The sequence below is a fragment of the Haliotis rufescens genome, unplaced genomic scaffold (genome assembly GCF_023055435.1).
Source record: "Haliotis rufescens isolate VD_foot unplaced genomic scaffold, xgHalRufe1.0.p SCAF_6, whole genome shotgun sequence".
NCBI lineage: Eukaryota > Metazoa > Mollusca > Gastropoda > Lepetellida > Haliotidae > Haliotis > Haliotis rufescens.
Window position 1 is genome coordinate 23,609,568 of NW_025964334.1, and position 22,480 is coordinate 23,632,047.

General features: G+C 43.0%; 1 protein-coding gene across 1 annotated transcript in view; it reads right to left on the bottom strand.

Annotated features, from left to right (window-relative positions):
- Nucleotides 1–2,478: 2,478 nt before the first annotated feature.
- The window catches only part of LOC124111278, a 31,184-nt gene continuing 11,182 nt past the window's right edge, over nt 2,479–22,480 (bottom strand). The window contains exons 8-19 of the mRNA XM_046470926.2: nt 21,423–21,505; nt 20,348–20,449; nt 19,054–19,179; nt 17,336–17,512; nt 10,916–11,013; nt 10,299–10,389; nt 10,000–10,136; nt 8,426–8,511; nt 6,247–6,335; nt 5,316–5,414; nt 4,263–4,382; nt 2,479–2,977 (exon numbers count right to left, since the gene is read on the bottom strand). Coding sequence (XP_046326882.2) covers nt 2,811–2,977; nt 4,263–4,382; nt 5,316–5,414; nt 6,247–6,335; nt 8,426–8,511; nt 10,000–10,136; nt 10,299–10,389; nt 10,916–11,013; nt 17,336–17,512; nt 19,054–19,179; nt 20,348–20,449; nt 21,423–21,505 — 1,375 coding nt within the window. The 3' untranslated portion in view covers nt 2,479–2,810. The remainder of the gene's footprint in view (nt 2,978–4,262; nt 4,383–5,315; nt 5,415–6,246; nt 6,336–8,425; nt 8,512–9,999; nt 10,137–10,298; nt 10,390–10,915; nt 11,014–17,335; nt 17,513–19,053; nt 19,180–20,347; nt 20,450–21,422; nt 21,506–22,480) is intronic.

Below are 22,480 nucleotides of genomic sequence, written 5' to 3' on the forward strand. Positions count from 1 at the left end.
GCCGTTTGTATGCAGAGCCAGGACAGTCAGACACTGCTGAGAGTGAAGCGTCAATTGATCTCTTGTGGTTGTTAAAGATAAATTTTCAAGACAGGATTACTCATATATTCACTATCAGCGATGCTTGGACTGCATGCATTCCATATTTGCATTCTGCTGATAGGCCAGTAACTCGCATCTAAACAAAATATGCCAACATTTTGTCCGATCACATTCTCACCAGATCACGATGAGTGAAAGACAAATATGTGTGGTACAGTGGCTGATTAGCATATGTTGTGCTTTTACTCGATGAAACGAGGCAGTTATTGTCATCTATGTTTGCCTTTTAGTATCTCACATGGAACAATGATACCTGCATTGTCCGTCAGTTTATCCTTTAGAAAGGTGTTCTGCGTCAGAGTCAGCTGAAACTTTACATTACATTAACTCTGTTTTAGTCGGGTTTCGTTTTTTGAATGTATTTGAAAAACAAATCAATTTGTTGAAACTCTGGAGAACCGAAAAATTTGATATGATATGTACATGTAGCAACACAAAGCAATCCACGTGCGTGCCATAATTTAGCTTTGATTGAAATTCGCAAGAAAATCATTTTTTGAAGAATATAAATGTCATTATAATCGCCAGTTACCATATCGCAGATGCAGGAGTTCCACTTTAATACACCTCAGCAATGTTTTTGAAAAGAGTGATTTGTAAAGGAACAATACTAAATTTTATTGTTGCATAGGTAGTATATTATTCTGTTTTGCAGTAAATATATTGAGCAAAATAACTAACGTTTCTGTTTAATAATGACATGTTTGCTTCGTTTTGTATACAGCATTGCTGTTATCGATTTCATTTGTACATACATGTATCTCACTTCTTTGAAAACAACATGACATGATCTCTTCCATTTTAGGGGTGACAGGTTATAAAGGTAGTGACGAAAATGCTCAAATAAATCTTTTCTTAAATTTCTCAATCTGTTCTGGCGTGACCCGTAATGGGATGTCCTCAGATCTTTGTTCAGCGGCAGCGAGAACTAAGATCTAATTTTTATAAGATTGTATTTGACTCAGCATAATTCATAAACACGACTGATGAGCTCCTGATGAAACTCAGTAATCAACAGAAACATGGAAACAAAGAAATCCCATACGCAGGTAGGGCACATATACACAAAGGCCACGCACCCAACCAACCTGCGTTTTAACACGACAAATACGTTAATTCAAAGGAGGTGAAAAACATAAAGGGTTCAACTTTTCTTGTTGAGGATGAATCTATTCAGTTTAGGATTGTGAGAAATAAAAAAATCACTTCATCTTCCGTTTCAAACTGCCGTGCATTGCTTTATATCTTTCTTTATACATTTCTTTCACAGCTTTTGAGGTACAATCGTGCATGCTCTTTACACCAAGATTTCAAAGAGCGTCATATGACTCTTGCTCAGAAGTTGTTTGATCAAGGTTACAACATTCAAGGCCTTCAGTAAGGCTTTCAAAACGTTTGTGGTGACATGTGGACGACACTCCCAAAGTTGACGCGTCAGAGATGAAAATTATGTCGGATGCAATTCCCTATTTTGACTTTTACCATATGTTCCCGTGTTGTTGTTTTTCAGGTGGGCAGTTGACTTGCCTTTGCAAGTGTTGGTGACGGGTGCCACCTGTGGGGCAGGATGCGTCACCTTTTTGCGAACACCTGGTATCATCACTATCTGATAATGATAAACACATGCTCATGATTATGATATTGTCGGAATCGTACGATCGACTCCTTTTTGGCAGAGATTTCTTTTCAAGATGGAAAGGGTTTTGTCGCTTTTATATATCATAAGGAATGACACCCACTATTGCTTGTGTTGGTATTGAGAAAAATATTCCTCCACTCAATACGATATAACGATTTAAATGAACAGTTATATCACGGCGTGTCAGTGTGAGGAAAAACCTTTTGTTGACAAACCTTTTAAGCAAACATTACACATATACATATATGTACATTGTGTTATTGTCTACATAATTCACTGTGTCATAATGCGGTTCAACTGTAGAAATAACTGCTTACAGGCCGCCGCGAGTCAGCTTGAATATTGTTTTAATTTGCGTAAACATCAATCACTTATTCACACTCGCTCACCCTCCGCATGACTACCCTTGTTATATACCAAGTTTTATAGTTATAGCCTACTGAGATACCATGTCGCATTTAATATTTATACTAACTCCGAGCCGACCAGGTAGCCTATTCTCTATGGAATCCTGGAAGGGACATTGTCGTGTTGCGGTATAGTGTTTGTACGGGAGACAACGCGACATTTTGACCGTTGTTTCGTTGTCACCTTGTCCCGCTTTAGTTAAATTGGACACTTTTTGTTTGATATTGTAAGGGCGTCAACGCTATATTGCGACATATATGTTAACGTTATCAGGTACTTGTTGAGTTACATAATTCAATACGTCAACGCAAGAAAATAACCGATCTCGATTATCTGGCGAAACAGGTTTATTACATTTTAACTCATTCTCATTCTCTCATGCACAAATGACAGACAGTGATGGGGAGAAATTTTGATTATGTAAACTATCATATACATGTTGTATTAAGCGAATCATATCTTTAAAGGCATCAGTTGACTTGCAGATGAAATATATATATATGTAAACAAATTTGAAAAACTACTCGAAATCTTTGGTTAAGGTGCAAAACAACATTTGATCATTATTTTATACCAGATTTTGTGAAATAATTATTATGTTATGTTCGTAGCTAGTCCGTACCGAGTACGGAATACAGTAATGTCATATTTTTGTATGATTTCAAAACAATGACGTTGTGACTGCAATTACAAAACTGACAATTACAATTCTCATCTGGACTTCAAGATGAGCAGCAGCTTGGATCGGCCCGCACGGGAAGGGGTCGATGGGGGGGTGTGTGGGAGGGGGCGGAGTCGCACCCACATCAACGTAATTAGGATCGGCATCTGAAATAACAAACACAATGTATAGATATACTTACCCCACTGCCCTAACTGTTCTACTGCCTTGACAGTTGAGAACTCGGTTCTTGTTTAATTAATCACGAACACAAATATGTATCGTAAACATAAATATGTATCATAAACACAAATATATGTCATAAACACAGATACATGTGTTTCATAAACACAAATTTATGTCATGAACACAAATATGTGTTATAAACACAAATATATGTTATGGACACAAATGTCATGAACACAAATATATGTCATAAACACAAATATGTGTCATAAACATAAATATATGTTATGAACACAAATATGTTCCATAAACAGAAATACATGTTACAAACACAGATATGTTTCATAAACACAAATAAATCACAACGGTATAAATATCTATACGTTCAAATATCCTCATCTTTTGCGCCATGTTATGCGTGTGCGTTTGCGTGTGCGTTTGCGTTTGCGTGAGGTGAGGTGAGTTGAAATTGGGTTTAACGTCGCGTCCGAAATTATTGCACTCATATAGCGACGTGTGTGTGTGTGTGTGTGTGTAGGTGTGTGTGTGGGGGGGCTGCCTGTACCAGTCCGGACTGATGCCGATTTATAGTGCTAGCTGACTGATATACCATGCCGCAGTTTAACATGAATACCCCACTCAGACACAGTATACGGACTCCGAGTCGACCAGTCCTTGTTTTAGCCCCTAATGCCGAGCGCCAGACAGGGAAACAACAAGTACCATAAGTGTGTGTGTGTGTGTGTGTGTGTGTGTGTGTGTGTGTGTGTGTGTGTGTGTGTGTGTGTGTGTGTGTGTGTGTGTGTGTGTGTGTGTGAAAGTTAACGCAGTCTTCAGAAGCGCACTAAGTGTGGTTATTTGTAACTGCAAGGCAATGAATGGCTTGCCTTCAATACAAAGATACTTTGGCAGTTATAACGTATTGTTCTGCAATATGGGAAACTAAAAGGTACATTGTTTGTTGTAATGTTTGTTTGTTCTTTAACGCCGCAGTCAGAAATATTCCAGTTATATGAAGGCGGTCTGTAAATAATCGAGTCTTGACTAGACAATCCAGTGATTGATCTCATGAGCATCGATCGACGCAATTCGGACATGATGACATGCATCGACCAAGTCAGCGTGTCTGACCACCCGATCCCGTTAGTCGCCTCTAAAGACAAACATAGTCGACTTTTACAGTCGGTTATGTCGACATGCAGATGCCATAAGATGTGGAATATGCATTCACTATATCAACGAACATTTGAATGTTTGAAGACTTACATGGACATACGTTACACAGGATAGGACAGAAGACCTGGGCTAGGGGATTCCTAGTGCACGCATCGTCCGGAAAGGTCTCTTCGTTACAGAAGAATGGCTCTGTGACGTCATCACAGGACACTGGGGATACATCATACGTGGAGGACAGTTATTGTAATGCATATTTATCCTCTAAAGAATTCGTAAAGGAGATTTATCACACTACCTTTATAAAGTATGCAAGATGTTTTCGAAAGCTTGGTTCATAGCACATATTATCTACGCACTTTTGTGTCGCGTCCAGTGTCCGTCTTGTAACAGTTGATTATTGATATAATCTCCTAACGTAAACGAGACGGAAATATTGTTATCACTGACTTATCCACGGGAAAATTATTAACATACTTAAGAACACATTGTTCATATAGTTTAACAACTGCAACTGTAGGATACAGACCGAATCATTACAATGCATAATAATGAAGATGTGATACACTTGATACTCGATGATATATAGTGACTCATTAATTCTGAAAGATAAAGTAATTATTCACATATGACACTTATGATATTTCAGAAAGAGGATAACCATTTTCATATGACATATCTGATTTTCCGAAAGAAAGTAAATATTCACGTATGCTATTTCAGAAAGATAAGCTATTTACGTATGACACTTATTATATATCAGAAAGATTAGTAACTTTTCACTTATGATATTTCAGAAAATCAAAGAAAGTATTCGCTTATATTTCAGAAAGATAAAGTATCTATTCACATATGACACATGTTGTTTCAGAAAGATAAAGTTTATATTTACATAGTGCATGCTCAGGTTAAAGGTCGCTATCTAAACTTAAAGACGTCAAGAATCCATTTCCAACGCCAAGTATAGCCACAAAATATAGTTATTTTATGTAACCTGTTATCAGGACTTGCATTGACTGTAAGTGAATAATTATCATTGCGAAAGGAACACAATTGTTCATTCTGTAATAGATGAGTGCCATTATTTTAACAAAATATATTCCTTGAAAACATGTACAGGTATCTGTGACCGCTATGTATACCCACATGTGCACCCGGGGTGTTGATTGAATTCCGTCTTACAGGAACACGTGCATTCAGAAGGATCCATGATACCATCATTTTCACAATACTTGTCGCCGCAATCTGGAATGCAGACCATTGTTGGTTTTGCATAAAATTGTTAACGGAAAATAAATAATTGGATAACAGGATGAATGGTTGAATGTACGGATTAACATATTACAAAAATGTTGAATAAATGTTTTGTCACTTATTATTTTGGTGAATGTTACATTAGAATTCGGACAGGTATTCTGGTTACCATGTATCCATTCACACGACACAACACATGTCTTAAAATTGGACCATGGTCTTAACAGTAATTCTATCAGGAACAAGAAGTTGCAGGGGATCACTGGTGGCCAAATCGACATGGGCGCCGGAATTCACTGAACAGAGTTGCGTCCCTTAGATGTGCAAGAAACCTCTCATCGTGGGTTTCAATCACAGATTGGCCCTGATTCTAGGCGTGTCAGCACCATACCCGACGTCGTGTTTCACCAAAGTGGTAACCGTCTAAAACATGTAACAGTTCACGCTTTCACGCCGCTACGCCGTGATATGAATGAATTACTATTCACAGCGGCGTTAACCAATACTCACTCACGATGTATCGTGGTAATTGGGTTCCAGTTAATGGTGTCTCACTCATCCACATACAACTCGTACATCTAACGCACGTCTACATTGTATTGCTCCAAGTACATCTGTATATATCAACACTGGTTAATAATAAGATCTTGCGATATGATTGGGTTCACGGTAAAGATCACGATGTCTTCTCATGCCTGGGTTTCTGATAGGGGTTCGGCAATGACTACACCTTCGTGTTACTTTCACTGTAGTGAGGTACTGACATCAAGCGGCCACTGTTGAAACCCAGAGCATGTTAAACAAGATAAAGTAGTTGACTCACTACAAAGTCCATCATCACAGTTGCTAGTGCAGGCACCGCACGTTGTACCGTTGGTGTAAGGTTTGCTGTTGTCCTTACGCGTGTTGCCGCTGCACATACAACAAACACCCTTATATGTATACACGTCAAGTAGTACTGCAACTTCATATGTTATTGTTTTTTAGGACAAAAGTAACAGTACGCATTTAAATATACTCTTAAAAAAAACACGCACTAATAAAAACAAAATTATCGGACCAAGAGGTGCAAAATAAAGAGGTTTAATGTGTTATAGTGTCAGTGACACATTTTCCGGATCAAAATGATCACAACAAGGACATGCAAACCTTTAGCCGGAAACGAGTACGATTCGGAAAAACGCACACAGTGCCTTTACAAAAGGGCCATGGAGCTGCACGTACTGCACGTGCAGGAGCACCATGTGCGGTATTAAAGTGAAAGGATTTTGATTGCCTGTTATCTGCGTCAATCGAACAGTGACACTTTAACAACATGCCAAGATTAACAGAAGTGCAAAGACACAACGTCATAGGCCGCTGCAGGCAGGGAAATCCCGTGGCCAGGGTTTTCAATGTAGCGCCCAGCACCATCACAGGGCTTTGGGCTCGGTTTCAACAGCATGGGTCAACATGTCATCGGCCAAGGTCGGGACGATCAAGGGTAACCAACCCCACCCAAGATCGCTACATCCGATTGCGCGACGTCAACCGCATCCCAAATACCCGGACTGCGCAGAAACTCCGACCAGACCGTGCGAAGCCGTTTAAGAGCAGCAGGTCTACGAGCAAGACGTCCTGTTGGATAACATCGTCAACAACGACTGCATTGGTGTCGTCAACACAGGGAATGGTCTCAACTGCGATGGAGAGATGTCTGGTTCAGCGACGAATTTCTCCTCTGTCGAGGGAATTGAAGAGCACGGGTCTACAGACGTCGGGGAGAACGTTACGCCCGAAACTGCGAACAATGTGGATAGGTGTGGTGGGGGTAGCGTTATGATGTGGGTAGATATCTCTCATCATGGCAGGACAGGTTTGGTCCATATCCAGGGCAATCTTACAGGTCAACGATACATCAACAAAATTCTTCTACCATACGTCCTCCCAATTGCATCCAACGGCAACGGTGTATTCCAGCAGGACAAAGCTCGACCGCATACAGCATGGATCACAAGAGCCTGTCTACACAACAATAACGTTGATGTTCTCCCCTGGCCCTCCAGATCCCTGGATTTGAACCCGATAGAGCAGTCAACCACAAACCCAGATGTTGCAGCAGTTGCATTTGCGTTGCTGGTCGAGTGGGTTACCTCTCCCCAGGATGTGATTCGCATACTCTTCTCTTCCATGGGCACGGCCGCTATCGATTGCAACGGGGGACATACGCGTTATTGATGTTAGCTGACCATCACCTTGGACCTTTCCTGTGTACCGATAACTGAGATGACTACAATCACCAAGTGTTCTCTCCACAACATTTTGGCTCAATACCTTGTACGGTTCCTCATGTGAATGTATTTTCCTACCTCATATAAATTTGGTAAGGTAAGGTGAAATGAAGTTAAACGTCGCGTCCAAGATTATTACACTTATTTAGAGACGTGTATGCATGTGTGTGTGTGTGGTTACTTGTACCAGTCCGGACTCATGTCGATTTATAGTCCACTGAGATACAATGCCGCAGTTTAACATGAATACCCCACTCAGACACAGTATACTGACTCCGAGCCGACCAGTCCTGGTTTTAGCCCCTTCATGCCGAGCGCCAGACAGGGTAACAACAAGTACCATCTTTTAACGTCTTTTGGTATGACGCGGCCGGGAATCGAACCCCGGACCTTCCGCTCTCCGGGCGGACGCTCTACCACTAGACCACGGAGGCGGTCCATACAAATCCGTCTTTGCGTTTCTTTTTTCGAAGTGTATATTTTGAGAACTGAAAATTGATAAGCGATAATGATATTATCCATTGTATACCTTCATGTAGATATATCATGTTTTGAACAGAAGAGTGAAATACTATTTTAATGCCTATAGGGCTCAAAACGATGGTAACACATCAAGTGTTCTATCGATTTAAACTGATGACCATACTGCTCCATTGGAATCAGACATTATTAGTGCAATATAAATTATGCATGTACATGTAGCATGGCTATACAAACTGATTGATTTCTTACCTTGGTCCATAATTGCAGACATAAACAAACCTTCCGTCACAGTCCGCGAAACCACACCCAATTCTTGTTGTTGATTCCCACACGAGCTGAAGAACAAGTAAACAATGAAGCCCTCATTACTACCAGCACAGACTGTTAGGGACCAATGCACTCCCAGAACCCCCACGGGAAAGTTGTATGTGAGGGTGAGTTGGGTTCACACAAGTTTGAACAGTATGACAGCGAAATGTCAGGAAGAAATGGATTTGCAGGCATTAGTGCTCAAGTCGATTTTTGGTTTTTATTTTCTTCACCACATACTGAAGAATTAAAATTCTATAAAAATGGTAACCAGCAAGACAGATCCTTGCATATTTGTAGGAATTTGAAAGTGCATATGCTAAATATTTATGTACATTCTGGTGTAGAACTTTATATATCAATTAAATCCGATAACTGTTAAGCATACAACATTCAAGTCGTTGTTACATATTTTATAAATTATAACAATTTTTTTATTTTTTTTATACGTTTCAAATTTTCTAGGTCATGATTATTGACAAAGAATCACAAAATTTTCCTTTATGCATCTGCCCCACCAAATAATACTATATTTTATCTTGACAGACAAATGTGAGAAAAAAGTCAGAAGTGACTCGGGTCGTTTGACGTTGGGTATTTCGATTAAACTCACACAAAAATGGTATGGTAATGACTGATCAAGTGTCATAATCAGGGCGCATCTCGGACACGAACCCACGACAAGTTTGAAGGGACATAGTTCCTCGATTGTAGATGTGCATGTTATAAGAACATAAGGGCATCTGGTGTGAGATGTTTCGGTTAGTACATTGATCTAATTTTAAACTCATTTGACTCCATATATCGTTTACGACGACCATATGTAGTGGTCCGACAAAATTGTTATCAGCACTCTTGTCACCTCGAACTACGCATATCTCGAACAACAGTGAAACCTCGTTCACCCGGACCCTGTTAATATGGCAAACCCGCCAAGCCGTATTCTACGTAATAAGCGCCCCGCTCTACTAAGCGCCCGATGCGATATTTGCTAATATATTGGCTAGTGAACAATCCCAATTGGCACCCCTTCCGATTAATCAATGTACACAAGACTTTTTTTTTCGCGAATAATACGCACTCGTGTGTTATATCCACCCTAAATTATGGGCAATTAATACATAAACATTTCAGGCCGTCCGCATAAACCAAGAAATTTATCTCTCAACTCCGTTTTTTTTTTCACCAAAATAATATTCTAATAAGAGCCCCCTATTTCTAATTTTGAGAGCGCCCTGGGCGCTTATTACGTCGAATACGGTATTAACATTTAAGAAATAATAATACGTGCCCGAAATTTATTCATCCGGGTGATTAAATAGTAACGGTACCTCTGGTTTAACGGGGTTTCACTTTATGTTCGATCGTATGGACTTCCCTGTTTCACTGGTATATATACTGAACAAAAATGTTAGAAATAATTTTTAAGGATGTTTTTTGTAGTGAAGACTGAGACCATAATTCTCCCAAAAATTCAGGATCCCTAATTTTTTATGTTAGTGTATTCTGCAAACCTGTGTGTAAGGGGCTGTTTTATCAACATTGGTATTGCTGCCATACACGAAATCCTTCCCCGAGTGCCACCATGTGTTGATGGCGTCTGTCCAACTGTCTAAACCAGCGGCAATGTTTTGCCCTAAACGGAAACGACCTAAAATATAAAAAATTGATACTGTTTTGTTACACAAGACAAAAAAACGGCATTATCCATATAGAGTTGCATGTTTTAATCTTACGACATCATTATCCTTACATTTGATCTGTTTAGCTACAATGTTTCTGAAACGAGTGAGTGCATAAGTTCTAAGAATACCAGGAATTGTTCTATGTGATGGTTCATCTGAGCCCTCTTCACAGGCCTCCGCCCACACACGTGCAACCATGGCAATCTCAGCGTCCCAAGTCTAAAAATAAAACAAAAATTAAAACACCATTTCGAAATAAATTAAACTCTAAAACAGCATTTCCACATTAAATGTATTACAATGCTAGGATCCATGAACTCTCGGTTTTGAAAATTGATATGCCAATGGAGGATATTTTCCTACCCTTTTCCTCATCAAATAGCATCTTCATATCATCATGTAAGTTAACGAAGCATATACGCCATCATACAAGAACATTCCTTATCAGATCACGAGAAGTCGATATAATGAGTCATTTCACAAGACCAGAACACACACACAAATTTTTCAGACATTTCCGAGTGAATTTTTGTTAAATTCACGCGTGATAAGAAAGATGATTTTATGGGGTTTTGCACGTGCACTCGCACATCAATTATCGCTTTAAAGCTTGGAGGTAAGTTCACAAGAGACAAAGAAATACAGTAATGAATGGTTTTTTTATATATCACAGCCTCATCCATATTTGATGAACGTCAGTGATGTGACATACGACAAACTAATTCGATTTAACGTATATGTTTACCAATTTCATCATGTTTCTGGCTGACGGCGTCACGTTTTGTCTGTGCATGTTGTGTTGTTGAAGTATCAGCTCTATATCGGATGATGAAATATTCATATCTGACAAATAGAAGAAACATACTTAAACGCTCATGACAACTGCACAATAATGATATCCGACGCACGTTACCAAGGCAACATGTATGCCATGGTGGGTAGCAGATGTGTAATTATGAACTGACTTCTGTTTGACTTCTATTAACGCATCAATGTCATGTTTGTTTTCTCTACTAATGACTCTGATGCATAATTGCTGAATCACAAACCCTTTTCCATCAACTTGGTTGTGCAATATTCAGATGTTGATAGTATCAACCTCCATAACAGTCAAGATAATATACGGTAATTATCTGTCTGTTAGCTTAAAGCGTCTACAGCACAAACGATGGTCAATGTATCTACAAGATTCTCACAGTCCACGATTGCTCACCGGTTGTTATAATTATGTCTTTGTCTAAATATGTATGAGTTCTATATCGTCAGTTTTGATGCTGCTAGTCACTTTCAAGTGTTTGTCAAAATCAGAATAAAACACGATCTGGAATAACAACAATGGACAATCACGACAATGGACCCTTCAGATGCTAATCTGAAAAAAACTAGGAATACTAATTCCCAAAGAATCTTAATAATACATGTACATGCTCCCGGCGTTTTTTAATCGATTTGATTTAATCGATTCCAACAATGTAATTTCGCAATATACACTTCTAAAGCAACAATCAATAAAGCTAGGTCATAATGAGTACACAAACGCCAAACGTTTACGTTACGATTTGCGCGATTCCAGACAAGTTAACCAAACCTAACAACACAAACAGTACCAACCGCATGGTATGAATTTTAAGATTGATGTTTTAAGTTTTGATGCTTTCATATATTCGAAGGAAAACATTAAGAGAAAACATAATATTAAAATAAATTATTAACATCTTAACAATAACATGATAGTATAGTTACAAATGTTGAGTGATTAAATTACGTTTTGTCTAATAAATATAGTAGGTGAGGTGAAATTGGTTTTAACGTCGCGTTCAAGATTGTTGCACTTATATTGCGACGTGCATGTACGTGTGTGTGTTTGTGTGGCTGATTGTACTAGTCCGGGCTGATGCCGATTTATAGTGCCAGCTCACTGAGATACCATCCCGCAGTTTAACAAGAATACCAAACTCAGACAAAGTGTACTGACTCTGAGCGGACCAGTCCTGGTTTTAGCCCCTTAATGCCGAGGGCCAGACAAGGTAACAACAAGTACCATTTTTAAACGTCTTTCGGTATGACGCGGCCGGGGATCGAACCCCGGACCTCCCGCTCTCCGGGCCGACGCTTTACCACTAGACCACGGATGCGGTCAATAAATATAGTAGCTTTGATTACCTTTTGTTTACTCCCCTTATCGACCTGCCCTGCATATCAGATGAGGTACAAATACCGAAGAATCCCATGGGGGACCGGGAGGGATACGTCTCCAGCACCACATTGAAAACCGTTAGAGGCGATTAACGTGGGGACATGTGAGGATTCCGGGACAGAATTTGTCCCAAGCAACCTATGCTTTAATGCGACTCAATAGATTGCTTGGTCAGACTCGGTGACTCGGCATGATGGCGTGTCAGCGTACCCCGACGACGTTTTTTTCATAACATTAATTACTGGTCTGGCCCAAACTCAATTATTTACAGGCCTTCGTTGTTCAGCTGGAATATTGCTGAGTGCGGCGTTAAACAAATAAAAAACACATTAAACAGGAACGATTTCAAAGTCTATTAAGATTTGTGGAATCCTTCAACCCAAAATGTGACTGTGACCAATAAGTCGATCGTAACTACCATACACTAACACAGGTCAAAGACAATCGTTGCGCCAAGAACGCTTTGTGGAACGGGGCCCTGGATGTTTCGATGGCAGAAGTTTACGGTTCGTGTTCAGCAGGCAGCCTGGAGTGGGTTGGTGTTACGCGGGTACATCGCTGATATCAAGAGAGTTGCTTCGGGAGCGGCCTGGAGTGTGTTGGTGTCATGCCGTACAGTTCTGATATCAAGAGAGTTGCTTCGGGAGCGGCCTGGAGTGGGTTGGTGTCACGCCGTACAGTGCTGATATCAAGAGAGTTGCTTCGGGAGCGGCCTGGAGTGGGTTGGTGTCACGCCGTACAGTGCTGATATCAAGAGAGTTGCTTCGGGAGCGGCCTGGAGTGGGTTGCTGTTACGCCGTACAGTGCTCATATCAAGAGAGTTGCTTCGGGAGCGGCCTGGAGTGGGTTGGTGTTACGCGGGTACATCGCTGATATCAAGAGAGTTGCTTCGGGAGCGGCCTGGAGTGGGTTGGTGTTACGCCGTACAGTGCTGATATCAAGAGAGTTGCTTCGGGAGCGGCCTGGAGTGGGTTGGTGTTACGCGGGTACAGTACTGATATCAAGAGAGTTGCTTCGGGAGCGGCCTGGAGTGGGTTGGTGTTACGCCGTACAGTGTTGATATCAAGAGAGTTGCTTCGGGAGCAGCCAGGAGTGGGTTGGCGTTACGCGGGTACACTGCTGATATCAAGAGAGTTGCTTCGGGAGCGGCCTGGAGTGGGTTGGTGTTACGCGGGTACAGTGCTGATATCAAGAGAGTTGCTTCGGGAGCGGCCTGGAGTGGGTTGGTGTTACGCGGGTACACTGCTGATATCAAGAGAGTTGCTTCGGGAGCGGCCTGGAGTGGGTTGGTGTTACCCCGTACAGTGATGATATCAAGAGAGTTGCTTCGGGAGCGGCCTGGAGTGGGTTCGTGTAACGCCGTACAGTGCTGATATCAAGAGAGTTGCTTCGGGAGCGGCCTGGAGTGGGTTGCTGTCACGCCGTACAGTGCTGATATGAAGAGAGTTGCTTCGGGAGCGGCCTGGAGTGGGTTGGTTCACGCCGTACAGTGCTGATATCAAGAGAGTTGCTTCGGGAGCAGCCTGGAGTGGGTTGGTGTCACGCCGTACAGTGCTGATATCAAGAGAGTTGCTTCGGGAGCGGCCTGGAGTGGGTTGGTGTTACGCGGGTACAGTGCTGATATCAAGAGAGTTGCTTCGGGAGCGGCCTGGAGTGGGTTCGTGTCACGCCGTACAGTGCTGATATCAAGAGAGTTGCTACGGGAGCGGCCTGGAGTGGGTTGGTGTCACGCCGTACAGTGCTGATATCAAGAGAGTTTCTTCGGGAGCGGCCTGGAGTGGGTTGGTGTGACGCCGTACAGTGCTGATATCAAGAGAGTTGCTTCAGGAGCGGCCTGGAGTGGGTTGGTGTCACGCCGTACAGTGCTGATATCAAGAGAGTTGCTTCGGGAGCAGCCTGGAGTGGGTTGGTGTCACGCCGTACAGTGCTGATATCAAGAGAGTTGCTTCGGGAGCGGCCTGGAGTGGGTTGGTGTCACGCGGGTACAGTGCTGATATCAAGAGAGTTGTGTCGGGAGCGGCCTGGAGTGGGTTGCTGTTACGCCGTACAGTGCTCATATCAAGAGAGTTGCTTTGGGAGCGGCCTGGAGTGGGTTGGTGTTACGCGGGTACATCGCTGATATCAAGAGAGTTGCTTCGGGAGCGGCCTGGAGTGGGTTGGTGTTACGCCGTACAGTGCTGATATCAAGAGAGTTGCTTCGGGAGCGGCCTGGAGTGGGTTGGTGTCACGCCGTACAGTGCTGATATCAAGAGAGTTGCTTCGGGAGCGGCCTGGAGTGGGTTGGTGTTACGCCGTACAGTGCTCATATCAAGAGAGTTGCTTCGGGAGCGGCCTGGAGTGGGTTGGTGTGACGCGGGTACACTGCTGATATCAAGAGAGTTGCTTCGGGAGCGGCCTGGAGTGGGTTGGTGTGACGCCATACAGTGCTGATATCAAGAGAGTTGCTTCGGGAGCAGCCTGGAGTGGGTTGGTGTGACGCGGGTACACTGCTGATATCAAGAGAGTTGCTTCGGGAGCGGCCTGGAGTGGGTTGGTGTTACGCGGGTACACTGCTGATATCAAGAGAGTTGCTTCGGGAGCGGCCTGGAGTGGGTTGGTGTTACGCGGGTACACTGCTGATATCAAGAGAGTTGCTTCGGGAGCGGCCTGGAGTGGGTTCGTGTAACGCCGTACAGTGCTGATATCAAGAGAGTTGCTTCAGGAGCGGCCTGGAGTGGGTTGGTGTCACGCCGTAAAGTGCTGATATCAAGAGAGTTGCTTCGGGAGCGGCCTGGAGTGGGTTGGTGTCACGCCGTACAGTGCTGATATCAAGAGAGTTGCTTCGGGAGCGGCCTGGAGTGGGTTGGTGTCACGCCGTACAGTGCTGATATCAAGAGAGTTGCTTCGGGAGCGGCCTGGAGTGGGTTGCTGTTACGCCGTACAATGTTGATATGAAGAGAGTTGCTTCGGGAGCGGCCTGGAGTGGGTTGGTGTTACGCGGGTACAGTGCTGGTATCAAGAGAGTTGCTTCGGGAGCAGCCTGGAGTGGGTTGGTGTTACGCCGTACAGTGCGGATATCAAGAGAGTTGCTTCGGGAGCGGCCTGGAGTGGGTTGGTGTTCCGCCGTACAGTGCTGATATCAAGAGAGTTGCTTCGGGAGCGGCCAGGAGTGGGTTGGTGTTACGCGGGTACAGTGCTGATATCAAGAGAGTTGCGTCGGGAGCGGCCTGGAGTGGGTTGGTGTTACGCGGGTACACTGCTGATATCAAGAGAGTTGCTTCGGGAGCGGCCTGGAGTGGATTGGTGTTACGCCGTAAAGTGCTGATATCAAGAGAGTTGCTTCGGGAGCGGCCTGGAGTGGGTTGGTGTTACGCGGGTACAGTGCTGATATCAAGAGAGTTGCTTCGGGAGCGGCCTGGAGTGGGTTGGTGTTCCGCCGTACAGTGCTGATATCAAGAGAGTTGCTTCGGGAGCGGCCAGGAGTGGGTTGGTGTTACGCGGGTACAGTGCTGATATCAAGAGAGTTGCTTCGGGAGCGGCCTGGAGTGGGTTGGTGTTACGCGGGTACACTACTGATATCAAGAGAGTTGCTTCGGGAGCGGCCTGGAGTGGATTGGTGTTACGCCGTAAAGTGCTGATATCAAGAGAGTTGCTTCGGGAGCGGCCTGGAGTGGGTTGGTGTTACGCGGGTACACTGCTGATATCAAGAGAGTTGCTTCGGGAGCGGCCTGGAGTGGGTTGGTGTTACGCCGTACAGTGCTGATATGAAGAGAGTTGCTTCGGGAGCAGCCTGGAGTGGGTTGGTGTTACGCCGTACAGTGCTGATATCAAGAGAGTTGCTTCGGGAGCGGCCTGGAGTGGGTTGGTCTCACGCCGTACACTGCTGATATCAAGAGAGTTGCGTCGGGAGCGGCCTGGAGTGGGTTGGTGTCACGCGGGTACAGTGCTGATATCAAGAGAGTTGCTTCGGGAGCGGCCTGGAGTGGGTTGGTGTCACGCCGTACAGTGCTGATATCAAGAGAGTTGCTTCGGGAGCGGCCTGGAGTGGGTTGGTGTTACGCCGTTCATTGCTGATATCAAGAGAGTTGCTTCGGGAGCGGCCTGGAGTGGGTTGGTGTCACGCCGTACAGTGCTGATATCAAGAGAGTTGCTTCGGGAGCGGCCTGGAGTGGGTTGGTGTCACGCGGGTACAGTGCTGATATCAAGAGAGTTGCTTCGGGAGCGGCCTGGAGTGGGTTGGTGTTACGCCGTACATTGCTGATATCAAGAGAGTTGCTTCGGGAGCGGCCGGGAGTGGGTTGGTGTTACGCCGTACAGTGCTGATATCAAGAGAGTTGCTTCGGGAGCGGCCTGGAGTGGGTTGGTGTTACGCGGGTACATCGCTGATATCAAGAGAGTTGCTTCGGGAGCGGCCCGGAGTGGGTTGGTGTTACGCCGTACAGTGCTGATATCAAGAGAGTTGCTTCGGGAGCGGCCTGGAGTGGGTTGGTGTTACGCAGGTACATCGCTGATATCAAGAGAGTTGCTTCGGGAGCGGCCTGGAGTGGGTTGGTGTCACGCCGTACAGTGCTGATGTCAAGGGAACTTGTGTTTTGGGAGCGGCCGGGAGTCGGTGGGCGGGGGATGGGGGGTTTTGATGGGGGTGGGGGATTGATTGGGACGGAGGGGCACTGTCACGCCGTACAGTGCTGATTTCAAAGGGGACTGGTGTTGAGTGGACGGCTAGGAGTGGGTGTCACGCTGTACAGTGATGATGTCAAAGGGACCTATGTCGGAAGTGGATTGGTGTTTCAGTGTACCTTAAATGAGTGTTTGCCATGTCTTTTACTAATTAACGATGTAATATAAATGATTTCAGGTAATTAATATGATGATTTGAATGCAACTTTTGTTTTTACATTACGTTAACATAATGTTATGCTCTGTTATTAAATGTTATAAAATGCAACCTTATCTTCTGTTGTTGACACTCAATAAATGTGTTCATACCTGCTACGGTCTGGTTGAGTCGTTTTGAAGGCTGTAGACAGGCGGAATGACCACGATGAACACTAAATTTGTCTTTACACACTCGTGGAGGTTTCGGTGTGGTTGTGATCGTGGTTGTGATCGTGGTTGTAGGAGTTCCTGGCTTACGTTCATTATAATCGTATCTGTAGTCACCATCTGAAGATTGAAAAGGGGCATATTTGCCTTCACATATTTATGAACCTGAAGTATGCCATATTGTATGTAAGTTACCTGTGGGATTGAGAGCGTGTTGTCTTAGCTTTTCAGGCGACAAGAAACATCCGTAGTTGTGCATTTGCACGTGCACATATACCACTAAACGTTTACAGTTGTAGAAGTATTTTATCATACACTAAACTTATTATTTAATATGTAGATCTGCATACACAAATGTATATAGTTTGACATGTATGTGTCAAAATCAACTATTGCAAACACTATATCCTGATAAGTAGCAATTCCATCATTTAATACTTGGTCAAAAACTATGCCCAGCTCCAATGGTCAAATATGGTACAATATGACACAGACATGGTAAAATATGACACGGACAGGGTAAAATATGACACGGACATGAACAAATATGACACAGACATGGTACAATGTGACACGGACAGGGTAAAGTAATACACGGGCATGATACAATATGGCACGGACAGGGTAAAGTAATACACGGGCATGATACAATATGACACGGATAGGGTAAAGTAATACACGGGCATGATACAATATGGCACGGACGGGGTAAAATATTACGCGGGCATAATAGAATATGACACGGACATGGTAAAATAGTACACGGGCATGATACAATATGACACGGACAGGGTAAAATATGAGACGGGCATGGTACAATATGACACGGACATGGTAAAATACGACACGGGCATGATCAAATATGACACGGACAGGGTGAAAAATTACACAGAAGATTCATGATAGAATATGACACGGATATGGTCGTTGCTTGCAATGTCCAACGTCATTCATTGATGCCCCTGGATCTCCAAATGTCGTATTATAAGCCAGACTATGATTGATCACCCTGGTGTAGTGCATATGATGGCCTTGACGTAGGTAGTTGTGACGTATTTTATATTTGAATGTGGTAAACTGCTTTTCCTCTTGATACCTGAATTTTTCAAAATGAAACGAAACAATTAACTTTTTTGTTCTGGTCGGAAACCATAAACGGTTGAAAATGGCCGTTGTGACTGCAACCTGGCCATGGGCATGTCAATGTACCCTTCTGAATTGGAATCGCCAATATAGGATATCGTGGTTATTGTTCGAGCTTATGCACGGTTTACGTTAACATAACGTTTACAATTGACCATGCGATTAATTGACGTATAACTTGAGGCATATAGTATGACCCAAAGTGCAGTATTCGTGAAACGTTCTTGGGAAAGTGGTCATTTATTGGTCAAAGGTTTCGCTAATTGTCTTACAGGTTGCACGAAGTAGCTGTAAGGAATCACTGGTCGTTGGTTCAAAGTTCAGAATAATCCCATTATTATACTTAGTCTGTCAGCATCATATCTACGATCATGGGTTTCGCAAAAGACGTACATGTATGTGTCTACGACCTGACTTAAGCGAACACTGTTCAGAGCGGTATCAGACCGTAACTTATTCACTCGGCATGATTACACCTATTTTGTTGATACCTTTTGCATTTATTCAATGCTACTCACATGGACACTTGTGGCACAGCTTAGGGCAGCGGTCTGGTACATCAGCTATTCTGGGACAGTTTTCTTCCACGTAGGCGGTATGGTTGCAGTAATATGGCTCTTTAACAGTTGCATTTTCGCAGTCAACTGAAATATAGCAAAATGATCATGCTTTAGCATGTACTCATTTATTCATTCAAATTGTGGTCAGGATATATACATTGCAGAGCATATTGTGTTTTTTCTTGCAAAATATCAAGAAGTTATGAGAGGAGATGAATAGGTCTGATAATGAAAGACAAATGCATACGTTCTATTTATATGTATTTTCTTACTGATGTCCATAATAATCTTACTACGAACACCATTGGGTCATGGCGGCAGACTGAAAGTACATATGTAGTACCGGTATAAAGTCTCATGTCTCACGAGTAACGGAACATGTGTCAAATATGTTTGCCAAACTAGTTTAACAATAATTATTGTAAACGATTAATGAATACAAATATAGTTAAAAATTTCACCTCCTTGTGAAATGATTTTAGAGAAGGTTGTCCATGGTATTTGTAAATGCATATTAATATTTAGAAGGCCAATGGGAGTCCAGATGTTTGAGGTGTCGCAATTCGTTGTAACGATTTGCGTCCCTTATAATTAGCTGTGCCATGAGCTGCCAATCTTGTGTTTGAATCCCATATTCTCAAAGAGTATGACACTTTTCTCTCGACATCACGTCTATTTGTTCGAGAGCATGGCTGAAGTGGTAAATTTATGCGACCGGAATCACTACTGACTTTCTTCCAACATATTGCAGATACTACGTCATATTACTGTAAGACCGTTATAAGGTGTAAAACCTAACGCACGCTGTCCTACAAGGAAACGTAATTGAAAAACAAAACGTTGGCAGTAACATTCATAACGTTTTGTGGAGACGCGATCACAATTAAAAACTGCGCACTTTGTTTTTCTAGGTATAGGTTGATCACAAATGTTTCCTGGCTCAATGTCAGCACCATACGCGTCCTCGAGGGTTTCACCGAAATGGTAAACGTCTGAGACCTGCATTACTTCGGGCTTTCCTCCAACATTAAGCTGACACGCCGCGTTATAACTGGAATATTGTTAAAAGCGGCGTTAAACCTCACTCACACACAAACACACACACATATAACTGGAATACTCTTAAAAGCGGCGTTAAACACAACTCATTCACTTACGCACTCCTGGCTCCTGGCTATGCTGATGCATACTTCTCACAATACAACGAATCGTGGTTGATTTCGCTAATATTAAGGAACTATAACATACTTACGTTTACATACATCGCCTACGTAGACGTTATCTACGATGCATTTGCAGGCACACGTTGTTCTGTTAAGCGTACCGCCATTTTCACACGCTTTCCCTCCACAATCTGGAAGCAGAATGTTACGCGTTTCACGAATGGGATTTTACGCTGCTTCAGCAATAACTGCAAATGTTTTATAACAACTGAACAACTGAGGCAATGGCGGCACCATGATCGCGTCAATCAAATTAATAAATATGGCAGCTTCAGATAAATCAACGGAATGTCATGCTATCTACGGGTTCAAATCCGGAGCGTAAAATAGAAGGATTTGTGTAACCTATTTTGTTGTGGAAATTAAATGATGTCACTGAGGTATAGTCACACAAACGAGCGTAAACTGGGCGAATAGTTGCAGGGAGAGCCTTGAAGACGCCCCCCGCCCTGGAAGGCCTTTACGTCAGCAACACCAGAAATGACTCAGATAATTCACGATATGGTGATGACCGGACGGCAAATAACTAAACATCATGTTGCTAGATCTGTTGACACTTTGTAGGGGAGAGTACATGCAATTATCACAGAAACTTTGGCAATGAAGAAAGTATCAGCTCCTTTGGATTCTATAACGTCTGACATGCGATCAAAAACGCACTGAGCACAACATGTCTCGTGATAATGTAGCTCTGTTTGAAGAACGTATCGATCAACCTTCGTTGTTAATGAGAAAGCTCAATGCAAGTTTGCCTGGTTACTGTGTAAAGGAGGTATGTGTATGTGTGTGTGTGTGTGGGGGGGGGGGGGGGGGACATTTATCACATCATCGTTTATATGATGTACTATATTTGCAGGATGTCAGAATGTTTGTGCAAAACACAGTGGTGGAAGATGGTCATAACCTTAATAAAACCTATTTTGGCAAAAGTGCAGGTACTGTAATTTATTTAATACTGGTATTCGATCAACCCATAACCGACACAGACATCTGTTACCAAGCAACGATAAATCCGATAATAACAATCATACGTGGTAAGTATACGAATGTCAAGGAACCAAAAAATGACTTGAAGAGGAGATTCTTTTCCAGGACAGCGCATACCACAAAGATGGTTGTCTGTTTGTTTGCACTCGGCTGCAGGCGTCCCTTTCTTGTACGGTATCTTATATCCACCTCTGTTGCCCCTAGAACGCATCAGATTAAATGACAAGTTACCTTCGTATAAATGTATATATTCATATGTAAATCTTCCTGACTATCCGACAAACATATCTGATAACAAGATTAAGATGATCAATGCTTAGCTCTACATTGTGTGGACATGTTTCCTTTAATTGAAAACACTTGTTGAAATTTTTTGTGCTTAGCGAATGAATCCAGTTGGACTAGTTTCGTATTTATATAATTCGGCGGAAGTTTATGAAAGAGTAAACATTGACAATGACCATAATCGAGGGGACGGATGCGAGGACTCGAGAATCGTACCCCCAGGGTGGTCCGGTCAGACTCCCAAAGGTGTCCGGCCCGAGACTCCGCATTTTGACAAGAATTGAGAGTAATCATTCGTTTTATTCTACAGAAATTCACATTAAAGTTTATGAACCCTTATACCCTTTTCACATAAAAACCTGCTTTGCGAACGGTGGAATGTTATTACCAGACGCCATATTGTTTCCTAGCAGGCGATAGTCAATATTCACCACATGATAGGTCAATACTGATCATGTGACAAGGCAATATTCGGGGCCGGTGCCAATCACGTGATTTGGGGTCTACAATGTTTCGCCACGTGGTACAGATTAAGCAATGGAATTGCAAGATTCGTAATACAGGTATAACAATAAGATAGAATGACTGCCATTATTACATCACGTTTAAACTGTTTACTATACCTACTACAAAAGTGGAAAGCCTCAGAGAACAGGCGGCGGTCGGGTAGCCTTGTGGTTAAAGCGTTCGGTCGTCACGCCGAAGACCCGGGTTCGATTCCCGACATGGGTACAATGTGTGAAGCCCATTTCTGGTGTTCCCCGATGTGATAGTGCTGGGATATTGCTAAAGCGGCGTAAAACCTCACTCACTCACTCAGAGAACAGAATCATTCTGCCAACATGAAACAACACTGGTATACTCGGCAGATCTTGTCCTTGCATTCATTT